Raw genomic sequence first — 15,208 nt, forward strand, 5'->3', positions numbered from 1 at the left:
AATATATAGTTATTAACACGTCACTACTGGTTATTATTATTAATATATAGTTATTAACACGTCACTGCAGGTTATTATTATTATTAATATATAGTTATTAACACGTCACTACTGGTTATTATTATTAATATATAGTTATTAACACGTCACTACTGGTTATTATTATTAATATATAGTTATTAACACGTCATTGCAGGTTATTATTATTATTATTATTAATATATAGTTATTAACACATCATCACAGGTTATTATTATTAATAAATAGTTATTAACACGTCACTACAGGTTATTATTATTAATATATAGTTATTAACACGTCACTACTGGTTATTATTATTAATATATAGTTATTAACACGTCACTGCAGGTTATTATTATTATTAATATATAGTTATTAACACGTCATCACAGGTTATTATTATTATTATTAATATATAGTTATTAACACGTCACTACTGGTTATTATTATTAATATATAGTTATTAACACGTCACTACTGGTTATTATTATTATTAATATATAGTTATTAACACGTCACTACTGGTTATTATTATTATTATTAATATATAGTTATTAACACGTCACCACAGGTTATTATTATTATTATTAATATATAGTTATTAACACGTCACTACTGGTTATTATTATTAATATATAGTTATTAACACGTCACTACTGGTTATTATTATTAATATATAGTTATTAACACGTCATTGCAGGTTATTATTATTATTATTATTAATATATAGTTATTAACACGTCATCACAGGTTATTATTATTAATATATAGTTATTAACACGTCACTACAGGTTATTATTATTAATATATAGTTATTAACACGTCACTACTGGTTATTATTATTAATATATAGTTATTAACACGTCACTGCAGGTTATTATTATTATTAATATATAGTTATTAACACGTCATCACAGGTTATTATTATTATTATTAATATATAGTTATTAACACGTCACTACTGGTTATTATTATTAATATATAGTTATTAACACGTCACTACTGGTTATTATTATTATTAATATATAGTTATTAACACGTCACTACTGGTTATTATTATTATTATTAATATATAGTTATTAACACGTCACCACAGGTTATTATTATTAATATATAGTTATTAACACGTCACTACTGGTTATTATTATTATTATTATTAATATAGAGTTATTAACACGTCACTACTGGTTATTATTATTATTATTATTAATATATAGTTATTAACACGTCACTACTGGTTATTATTATTATTATTAATATATAGTTATTAACACGTCACTACTGGTTATTATTATTATTATTAATATATAGTTATTAACACGTCACTGCAGGTTATTATTATTATTATTAATATATAGTTATCAACACGTCACCACAGGTTATTATTATTATTATTAATATATAGTTATTAACACGTCACCACAGGTTATTATTATTATTATTAATATATAGTTATTAACACGTCACTGCAGGTTATTATTATTAATATATAGTTATTAACACGTCAGTACTGGTTATTATTATTATGAATATAAAGTTATTAACACGTCACTACAGGTTATTATTATTATTATTATTAATATATAGTTATTAACACATCACCACAGGTTATTATTATTATTATTAATATATAGTTATTAACACGTCACTACTGGTTATTATTATTATTATTATTAATATAGAGTTATTAACACGTCACTACTGGTTATTATTATTATTATTATTATTAATATATAGTTATTAACACGTCACTACTGGTTATTATTATTATTATTAATATATAGTTATTAACACGTCACTACTGGTTATTATTATTATTATTAATATATAGTTATTAACACGTCACTACTGGTTATTATTATTATTATTAATATATAGTTATTAACACGTCACCACAGGTTATTATTATTATTATTAATATATAGTTATTAACACGTCACTACTGGTTATTATTATTATTATTAATATATAGTTATTAACACGTCACTACTGGTTATTATTATTATTATTATTAATATAAAGTTATTAACACGTCACTGCAGGTTATTATTATTATTAATATATAGTTATTAACACTTCACTACTGGTTATTATTATTATTATTATTATTAATGATTAATATATCTTTATTAACACATCACTACAAGTTATTAATAGTTATTAATATATATTTATTAACACGTAACTACAGGTTATTATTATTATTATTAATGATTAATATATAGTTATTAACACGTCACCACAGGTTATTATTATTATTATTATTATTATTATTAATATATAGTTATTAACACATCACTACAGGTTATTATTATTATTAATATATAGTTACTAACACGTCACTGCAGGTTATTATTATTATTAATATATAGTTATTAACACGTCACTACAGGTTATTATTACTATTATTATTAATATATAGTTATTAACACGTCACCAGAGGTTATTATTATTATTAATATATCTTTATTAACACATCACTACAAGTTATTATTATTATTATTATTAATGATTAATATATCTTTATTAACACATCACTACAAGTTATTAATAGTTATTAATATATATTTATTAACACGTAACTACAGGTTATTATTATTATTATTAATGATTAATATATAGTTATTAACACGTCACCACAGGTTATTATTATTATTATTAATGATTAATATATATTTATAAACACGTCACTACAGGTTATTAGTGATTAATATATACTTATTAACACATCACCACTGGTTATTATTATTATTATTAATGATTTATATATAGTTATTAACACATCACCACTGGTTATTATTATTATTATTAATGATTTATATATAGTTATTAACACGTCACCACTGGTTATTAATGATTAATATATCTTTATTAACACATCACCACTGGTTATTATTATTATTATTATTAATGATTTATATATAGTTATTAACACGTCACTACAGGTTATTAATGATTATTATTAATATATATTTATTAACACGTCACCACTGGTTATTATTATTATTATTAATGATTAATATATATTTATTAACACGTCACTACAGGTTATTAATGATTATTAATATATATTTATTAACACGTCACTACAGGTTATTAATGATTATTAATATATATTTATAAACGCGTCACTACAGGTTATAAATGATTATGAATATATATTTATTAACACGTCACTACTGGTTATTAATGATTAATATATCTTTATTAACACGTCACTACAGGTTATTAGTGGTTAATATATCTTTATTAACACGTCACTACAAGTTATTAATAGTTATTAATATATATTATTAACACGTAACTACAGGTTATTATTATTATTAGTAATGATTAATATATAGTTATTAACACGTCACTACTGGTTATTATTATTAATGATTAATATATCTTTATTAACACATCACTACAGGTTATTAGTGATTAATATGTCTTTATTAACACGTCACTACAAGTTATTAATAGTTATTAATATATAGTTATTAACACGTCACTACAGGTTATTATTATTATTATTAATGATTAATATATAGTTATTAACACATCACCACAGGTTATTATTATTATTATTAATGATTAATATATAGTTATTAACACGTCACCACAGGTTATTATTATTATTATTAATGATTAATATATAGTTATTAACACGTCACTACAAGTTATTAATAGTTATTAATATATATTTATTAACACGTAACTACAGGTTATTAGTGATTATTATATCTTTATTAACATGTCACTACAAGTTATTACTGATTATTAATATATATTTATTAACACGTCACTACAGGTTATTAATTATTATAAATATATATTTATTAACACATCACCACTGGTTATTATTATTATTATTAATGATTAATATATAGTTATTAACACGTCACTACTGGTTATTATTATTAATATATAGTTATTAACACGTCACTGCAGGTTATTATTATTATTATTATTATTAATATATAGTTATTAACACGTCACTACTGGTTATTATTATTATTATTAATATATAGTTATTAACACGTCACTACTGGTTATTATTATTAATATATAGTTATTAACACGTCATTGCAGGTTATTATTATTATTAATATATAGTTATTAACACGTCACTACTGGTTATTATTATTATTATTAATATATAGTTATTAACACGTCACTACTGGTTATTATTATTAATATATAGTTATTAACACGTCACTACTGGTTATTATTATTAATATATAGTTATTAACACGTCATTGCAGGTTATTATTATTATTATTATTAATATATAGTTATTAACACGTCATCACAGGTTATTATTATTATTATTAATATATAGTTATTAACACGTCACTACAGGTTATTATTATTAATATATAGTTATTAACACGTCACTACTGGTTATTATTATTAATATATAGTTATTAACACGTCACTGCAGGTTATTATTATTATTAATATATAGTTATTAACACGTCATCACAGGTTATTATTATTATTATTAATATATAGTTATTAACACGTCACTACTGGTTATTATTATTAATATATAGTTATTAACACGTCACTACTGGTTATTATTATTATTAATATATAGTTATTAACACGTCACTACTGGTTATTATTATTATTATTAATATATAGTTATTAACACGTCACTACTGGTTATTATTATTATTATTATTAATATAAAGTTATTAACACGTCACTACTGGTTATTATTATTATTAATATATAGTTATTAACACTTCACCACAGGTTATTATTATTAATATATAGTTATTAACACGTCACTACTGGTTATTATTATTATTATTAATATATAGTTATTAACACGTCACTGCAGGTTAGTATTATTATTATTAATATATAGTTATTAACACGTCACCACAGGTTATTATTATTATTATTAATATATAGTTATTAACACGTCACCACAGGTTATTATTATTATTATTAATATATAGTTATTAACACGTCAGTACTGGTTATTATTATTATTAATATAAAGTTATTAACACGTCACTACTGGTTATTATTATTATTAATATATAGTTATTAACACATCACCACAGGTTATTATTATTATTATTAATATATAGTTATTAACACGTCACTACTGGTTATTATTATTATTATTATTAATATAGAGTTATTAACACGTCACTACTGGTTATTATTATTATTATTATTATTAATATATAGTTATTAACACGTCACTACTGGTTATTATTATTATTATTAATATATAGTTATTAACACGTCACTACTGGTTATTATTATTATTATTAATATATAGTTATTAACACGTCACTGCAGGTTATTATTATTATTATTATTAATATATAGTTACTAACACGTCACTGCAGGTTATTATTATTATTAATATATAGTTATTAACACGTCACTACAGGTTATTATTACTATTATTATTAATATATAGTTATTAACACGTCACCAGAGGTTATTATTATTATTATTAATATAAAGTTATTAACACATCACTACTGGTTATTATTATTATTATTAATATATAGTTATTAACACGTCACTGCAGGTTATTATTATTATTATTATTATTAATATATAGTTATTAACACGTCACTACTGGTTATTATTATTATTATTAATATATAGTTATTAACACGTCACTACTGGTTATTATTATTAATATATAGTTATTAACACGTCACTGCAGGTTATTATTATTATTAATATATAGTTATTAACACGTCACTACTGGTTATTATTATTAATATATAGTTATTAACACGTCACTACTGGTTATTATTATTAATATATAGTTATTAACACGTCATCACAGGTTATTATTATTAATATATAGTTATTAACACGTCACTACAGGTTATTATTATTAATATATAGTTATTAACACGTCACTACTGGTTATTATTATTAATATATAGTTATTAACACGTCACTGCAGGTTATTATTATTATTAATATATAGTTATTAACACGTCATCACAGGTTATTATTATTATTATTAATATATAGTTATTAACACGTCACTACTGGTTATTATTATTAATATATAGTTATTAACACGTCACTACTGGTTATTATTATTATTAATATATAGTTATTAACACGTCACTACTGGTTATTATTATTATTATTAATATATAGTTATTAACACGTCACCACAGGTTATTATTATTAATATATAGTTATTAACACGTCACTACTGGTTATTATTATTATTATTATTAATATAGAGTTATTAACACGTCACTACTGGTTATTATTATTATTATTATTAATATATAGTTATTAACACGTCACTACTGGTTATTATTATTATTATTAATATATAGTTATTAACACGTCACTACTGGTTATTATTATTATTATTAATATATAGTTATTAACACGTCACTGCAGGTTATTATTATTATTATTAATATATAGTTATTAACACGTCACCACAGGTTATTATTATTATTATTAATATATAGTTATTAACACGTCACCACAGGTTATTATTATTATTATTAATATATAGTTATTAACACGTCACTGCAGGTTATTATTATTAATATATAGTTATTAACACGTCACTACTGGTTATTATTATTATGAATATAAAGTTATTAACACGTCACTACAGGTTATTATTATTATTATTATTAATATATAGTTATTAACACATCACCACAGGTTATTATTATTATTATTAATATATAGTTATTAACACGTCACTACTGGTTATTATTATTATTATTATTAATATAGAGTTATTAACACGTCACTACTGGTTATTATTATTATTATTATTATTAATATATAGTTATTAACACGTCACTACTGGTTATTATTATTATTATTAATATATAGTTATTAACACGTCACCACAGGTTATTATTATTATTATTAATATATAGTTATTAACACGTCACTACTGGTTATTATTATTATTATTAATATATAGTTATTAACACGTCACTACTGGTTATTATTATTATTATTATTAATATAAAGTTATTAACACGTCACTGCAGGTTATTATTATTATTAATATATAGTTATTAACACGTCACTACTGGTTATTATTATTATTATTATTATTAATGATTAATATATCTTTATTAACACATCACTACAAGTTATTAATAGTTATTAATATATATTTATTAACACGTAACTACAGGTTATTATTATTATTATTAATGATTAATATATAGTTATTAACACGTCACCACAGGTTATTATTATTATTATTAGTATTATTATTAATATATAGTTATTAACACATCACTACAGGTTATTATTATTATTAATATATAGTTACTTACACGTCACTGCAGGTTATTATTATTATTAATATATAGTTATTAACACGTCACTACAGGTTATTATTACTATTATTATTAATATATAGTTATTAACACGTCACCAGAGGTTATTATTATTATTATTAATATATCTTTATTAACACATCACTACAAGTTATTATTATTATTATTATTAATGATTAATATATCTTTATTTACACATCACTACAAGTTATTAATAGTTATTAATATATATTTATTAACACGTAACTACAGGTTATTATTATTATTATTAATGATTAATATATAGTTATTAACACGTCACCACAGGTTATTATTATTATTATTAATGATTAATATATATTTATAAACACGTCACTACAGGTTATTAGTGATTAATATATACTTATTAACACATCACCACTGGTTATTATTATTATTATTAATGATTTATATATAGTTATTAACACGTCACCACTGGTTATTAATGATTAATATATCTTTATTAACACATCACCACTGGTTATTATTATTATTATTAATGATTTATATATAGTTATTAACACGTCACCACTGGTTATTAATGATTAATATATCTTTATTAACACATCACCACTGGTTATTATTATTATTATTATTAATGATTTATATATAGTTATTAACACGTCACTACAGGTTATTAATTATTATTAATATATATTTATTAACACGTCACCACTGGTTATTATTATTATTATTAATGATAAATATATATTTATTAACACGTCACTACAGGTTATTAATGATTATTAATATATATTTATTAACACGTCACTACAGGTTATTAATGATTATTAATATATATTTATAAACGCGTCACTACAGGTTATAAATGATTATTAATATATATTTATTAACACATCACTACAGGTTATTAATGATTATTAATATATATTTATTAACACATCACCACTGGTTATTAATGATTAATATATATTTATTAACACGTCACTACAGGTTATTAATGATTATTAATATATATTTATAAACGCGTCACTACAGGTTATTAATGATTATTAATATATATTTATTAACACATCACTACATGTTATTAATGATTATTAATATATATTTATTAACACGTCACTACAGGTTATTAATGATTATTAATATATATTTATAAACACGTCACTACAGGTTATTAATGATTATTAATATATATTTATAAACACATCACTACAGGTTATTAATGATTATTAATATATATTTATAAACGCGTCACTACAGGTTATTAATGATTATTAATATATATTTATTAACACGTCACTACAGGTTATTAATGATTATTAATATATATTTATAAACGCGTCACTACAGGTTATTAATGATTATTAATATATATTTATTAACACATCACTACAGGTTATTAATGATTATTAATATATATTTATAATTACGTCACTACAGGTTATTAATGATTATTAATATATATTTATTAACACATCACCACTGGTTATTAATGATTATTAATATATATTTATAAACACGTCACTACAGGTTATTAATGATTATTAATATATATTTATTAACACATCACCACTGGTTATTAATGATTAATATATATTTATTAACACGTCACTACAGGTTATTAATGATTATTAATATATATTTATTAACACGTCACCACTGGTTATTAATGATTAATATATAATATTTAAATCACACAAACCTTTCTTTTCTTCCAGTCTATCATGACGTCACTGTGCTCAGCAGCGCCCTCACCTGGATTCTTCTCTTCACGCTCGTGGTGTCAGTGGTGACTCAGGTGAGTCTGATGTCATGATTGACAGTTCAAGGTCATAGTGTGGGTGTCTCACAGGTGAACTACCTGAACAAGTCTCTGGACACGTACAACACTCTGCTGGTCTATCCCATCTACTACGTGCTCTTCACCTCCGTGGTCTTGTCCACGTCCATCATCCTCTTCCAGGAGTGGACCAACATGTCGGCCGTCGACGTCGTCACCACGCTCGGCGCCTTCCTGGTCATCGTGGTGGGCGTGGCCATGTTGCACCTGTTCAAAGAGCTGCAGGTGAATCTGAGATCAAAGGTCATCTTCATGACGAACATCAGGTCATCACTGAACATCTCTCTCCTCAGGTGTCCATGGAACAAGTGACCAATCAGCTGCCTCGGCCTGGCGAGCAGCAGGAAGTGTCGGTCGTGCAGAAGAAGGAGGACAAACACAGACTCATGGATCACGTGGTGATGGAGAGTCTTCCTGCCATGAGGGATGAAGGTCCGAGAGTCTTCATCATCAGCTGATCATGTTCCTGGAACTCTGGTGACTCTTTATGAACAAGTGTTTCGTGAAGGAAAGAAAAACAAAAGAAGAAGATTTTTTCCTTCAAAATAATCATTTCACATCATCTATGACATCATCCATGACATCATCTATGACATCATCTATGACATCATCTATGGCATCATCTATGACATCATCTATGACATCATCCATGACATCATCTATGACATCATCCATGACATCATCCATGACATCATCCATGACATCATCCATGACATCATCTATGACATCATCTATGACATCATCTATGGCATCATCTATGACATCATCTATGACATCATCCATGACATCATCTATGACATCATCTATGACATCATCTATGGCATCATCTATGACATCATCTATGACATCATCTATGACATCATCTATGACATCATCTATGACATCATCTATGACATCATCCATGACATCATCTATGACATCATCTATGACATCATCTATGACATCATCCATGACATCATCTATGGCATCATCTATGACATCATCTATGGCATCATCTATGACATCATCTATGACATCATCTATGACATTATCTATGACATCATCTATGACATCATCTATGACATCATCTATGACATTATATATGACATCATCCATGACATCATCTATGACATCATCTATGACATCATCTATGACATTATATATGACATCATCCATGACATCCTCCATGACATCATCCATGACATCATCTATGACATCATCTATGACATCATCTATGACATCATCTATGACATCCTCCATGACATCATCCATGACATCATCTATGACATCATCTATGACATCATCTATGACATCATCCATGACATCATCCATGACATCATCTATGACATCATCTATGACATCATCTATGACATCATCTATGACATCATCCATGACATCATCTATGACATCATCTATGACATCATCCATGACATCATCCATGACATCATCTATGACATCATCCATGACATCATCTATGACATCATCTATGACATCATCCATGACATCATCCATGACATAATCTATGACATCATCTATGACATCATCCATGACATCATCCATGACATCATCTATGACATCATCCATGACATCATCCATGACATCATCCATGACATCATCCATGACATCATCCATGACATAATCTATGACATCATCTATGACATCATCTATGACATCATCTATGACATCATCTATGACATCATCTATGACATCATATATGACATCATCTATGACATCATCCATGACATCATCTATGACATCATCTATGACATCATCCATGACATCATCTATGACATCATCCATGACATCATCCATGACATCATCTATGACATCTTCTATGTCGATGGGTTATGGGTGAATGAAAGGATGAATGGATGAAGGATTGGATGGATGATAAATGAATGAATGGATGAAAGATTGGATGGATGATGAATGAATTGAAGAATGAATGGATGGATAATAAATGGATGGATGGATGGATGATGAATGGATGGATGGATGGTGAATGAATGGATGAATGGATGGATGATGAATGAATGGATGAATGGATGGATAATGGATGGATGGATGATGAATGGATGGATGGATGGATGAAGGATTAGATGGATGATACATGGATGAATGGATGGATGATGAATGAATGGATGGATGATGAATGAATGGATGAAGGATTGGATGGATGATAAATGGATGAATGGATGGATGATAAATGGATGAATGGATGGATGATGAATGAATGGATGAAGGATTGGATGGATGATAAATGGATGAATGGATGGATGATAAATGGATGAATGGATGGATGATGAATGAATGGATGAAGGATTGGATGGATGATAAATGGATGAATGGATGGATGATAAATGGATGAATGGATGATGAATGAATGGATGAAGGATTGGATGGATGATAAATGAATGAATGGATGATGAATGAATGGATGGATGATGAATGAATGGATGAAGGATTGGATGGATGATAAATGAATGAATGGATGATAAATGGATGAATGGATGGATGATAAATGGATGAATGGATGGATGATGAATGAATGGATGAAGGATTGGATGGATGATAAATGGATGAATGGATGGATGATAAATGGATGAATGGATGGATGATGAATGGATGAATGGATGGATGATGAATGAATGGATGAAGGATTGGATGGATGATAAATGGATGAATGGATGATGAATGAATGGATGGATGATGAATGAATGGATGAAGGATTGGATGGATGATAAATGAATGAATGGATGATAAATGGATGAATGGATGGATGATAAATGGATGAATGGATGGATGATGAATGAATGGATGAAGGATTGGATGGATGATAAATGGATGAATGGATGGATGATAAATGGATGAATGGATGGATGATAAATGGATGAATGGATGATGAAGGATTGGATGGATGATGAATGAATGGATGGATGATGAATGAATGGATGAAGGATTGGACATGTGTGTGTGTGTGTGAGAGACATGTGTGTGTGTGTGTGTGACGTGTGTGACGACACACACTTTGTTAAACATCACGATGATCTGCTGAACTTGTGTCACTAACATGTGAAAGTGAAGGTTGAGGTTCGAGTCCCTCGTTCTTCAAGAGTCTTGTTCGTCAACGATGACAAGTTTTTAGTCTTTTGAAAAAGAAACAATGTTAACTTTCTTTGCTCCTTCATTTAAAGATGGTTGTGTTTTTAAAAGTGTTGTTGAATGTTGTGTTTATTTAACAGGTTTGTGTGATCAACAGGAAAATAAAGAAACTTTTGTGTGTTTAGGTTTCTTGAGGAAATATAAAGTATTGAGACTCAACGAAGTAATGTTTGTTCTTCTATAATCCAAGAGTCGCAACAAGTTACTGTAGATTAACTACACAACTACACAACTACACACGAGTAACTGACGTACTTTTAAAAGAAGTAACTAGTCATGTAACCAAGTGTAACACAAACCAACGTTAACACAAACCAACGTTAACACAAACCAGCGTTAACACAAACCAACGTTAACACAAACCAGCGTTAACACAAACCAGCGTTAACACAAACCAACATTAACACAAACCAACGTTAACACAAACCAGCGTTAACACAAACCAACGTTAACACAAACCAACGTTAACACAAACCAACGTTAACACAAACCAACGTTAACACAAACCAGCGTTAACACAAACCAACGTTAACACAAACCAACGTTAACACAAACTAACATTAACACAAACCAGCGTTAACACAAACCAACGTTAACACAAACCAACGTTAACACGAAACAACGTTAACACAAACCAGCGTTAACACAAACCAGCGTTAACACAAACCAACGTTAACACAAACCAACGTTAACACAAACCAGCGTTAACACAAACCAACGTTAACACATACCAACGTTAACACAAACCAACGTTAACACAAACCAGCGTTAACACAAACCAACGTTAACACAAACCAACGTTAACACAAACCAACGTTAACAGAAACCAGCGTTAACACAAACCAACGTTAACACAAAACAACGTTAACACAAACCAACGTTAACACAAACCAACGTTAACACAAACCAACGTTAACACAAACCAGCGTTAACACAAACCAACGTTAACACAAACCAACGTTAACACATACCAACGTTAACACAAACCAACGTTAACACAAACCAACATTAACACAAACCAACGTTAACACAAACCAGCGTTAACACAAACCAGCGTTAACACAAACCAACGTTAACACAAACCAACGTTAACACAAACCAACGTTAACACAAACCAACGTTAACACAAACCAGCGTTAACACAAACCAGCGTTAACACAAACCAACATTAACACAAACCAACATTAACACAAACCAACGTTAACACAAACCAGCGTTAACACAAACCAGCGTTAACACAAACCAACGTTAACACAAACCAACGTTAACACAAACCAACGTTAACACAAAACAACGTTAACACAAACCAACGTTAACACAAACCAACGTTAACACAAAACAACGTTAACACAAACCAACGTTAACACAAACCAGCGTTAACACAAACCAACATTAACACAAACCAGCGTTAACACAAACCAACGTTAACACAAACCAGCGTTAACACAAACCAACGTTAACACAAACCAGCATTTACACAAACCAACGTTAACACAAACCAACGTTAACACAAACCAACGCTAACACAAAACAACGTTAACACAAACCAACGCTAACACAAAACAACGTTAACACAAACCAACGTTAACACAAACCAACGTTTACACAAACAAATGATGCTAATGGTAAACATGTTGATGCTAATGGTAAACATGTTGATGCTAATGATAAACGTGTCGATGCTAATGGTAAACGTGTCGATGCTAAAGGTAAACATATTGATGCTAATGGTAAAGATGTTGATGCTAATGGTAAACATGTTGATGCTAATGGTTAACATGTTGATGCTAATGGTAAACATGTTGATGCTAATGGTAAAGATGTTGATGCTAAGGGTAAACATGTTGATGCTAAAGGTAAACATGTTGATGCTAATGGTAAAGATGTTGATGCTAAGGGTAAACATGTTGATGCTAATGGTAACATGTCGATGCTAAAGGTAAACATGTTGATGCTAATGGTAAACGTGTTGATGCTAATGGTAAACATGTTTATGCTAAGGGTAAGCATGTTGATGCTAATGGTAACATGTTGATGCTAATGGTAACATGTTGATGCTAATGGTAAACATGTTGATGCTAAGGGTAAACATGTTGATGCTAATGGTAAACATGTTGATGCTATTGGTAAACATGTTGATGCTAATGGTTAACATGTTGATGATAATGGTTAACATGTTGATGCTAATGGTAAACATGTTAATGCTAATGGTAAACATGTTGATGCTAATGGTAAACATGTTGATGCTAATGGTAAACATGTTGATGATAATGGTTAACATGTTGATGCTAATGGTAAACATGTTAATGCTAATGGTAAACATGTTGATGCTAATGGTTAACATGTTGATGCTAATGGTAAACATGTTGATGCTGATGGTAAACATGTTGATGCTAATGGTTAACATGTTGATGCTGATGGTAAACATGTTGATGCTAATGGTAAACATGTTGATGCTGATGGTAAACATGTTGATGCTAATGGTTAACATGTTGATGCTATTGGTTAACATGTTGATGCTAATGGTAAACGTGTTGATGCTAATGGTAAACATGTTTATGCTAAGGTTAAGCATGTTGATGCTAATGGTAACATGTTGATGCTAATGGTAACATGTTGATGCTAATGGTAAACATGTTGATGCTAAGGGTAAACATGTTGATGCTAAGGGTAAACATGTTGATGCTAAAGGTAAACATGTTGATGCTAAAGGTAAACATGTTGACGCTAAGGGTAAACATGTTGATGCTAATGGTAAACATGTTGATGCTAATGGTAAACATGTTGATGCTAATGGTTAACATGGTGATGCTAATGGTTAACATGTTGATGCTGATGGTAAACATGTTGATGCTAATGGTAAACATGTTGATGCTGATGGTAAACATGTTGATGCTAATGGTTAACATGTTGATGCTAT

General features: G+C 27.3%; 1 protein-coding gene across 1 annotated transcript in view; it reads left to right on the forward strand.

Moving 5' to 3' along the window:
- nipal4 (NIPA like domain containing 4) overlaps window positions 1-9,919 on the forward strand; it is a 37,186-nt gene extending 27,267 nt beyond the window's left edge. Inside the window, exons 8-10 of the mRNA XM_087807349.1 lie at window positions 9,026-9,105; window positions 9,160-9,372; window positions 9,441-9,919. Coding sequence (XP_087663475.1) covers window positions 9,026-9,105; window positions 9,160-9,372; window positions 9,441-9,605 — 458 coding nt within the window. The 3' untranslated portion in view covers window positions 9,606-9,919. The remainder of the gene's footprint in view (window positions 1-9,025; window positions 9,106-9,159; window positions 9,373-9,440) is intronic.
- Window positions 9,920-15,208: the final 5,289 nt, after the last annotated feature.

This window comes from Callionymus lyra, chromosome 14 (assembly GCF_982586985.1).
Source record: "Callionymus lyra chromosome 14, fCalLyr1.hap1.1, whole genome shotgun sequence".
Lineage (NCBI taxonomy): Eukaryota > Metazoa > Chordata > Actinopteri > Syngnathiformes > Callionymidae > Callionymus > Callionymus lyra.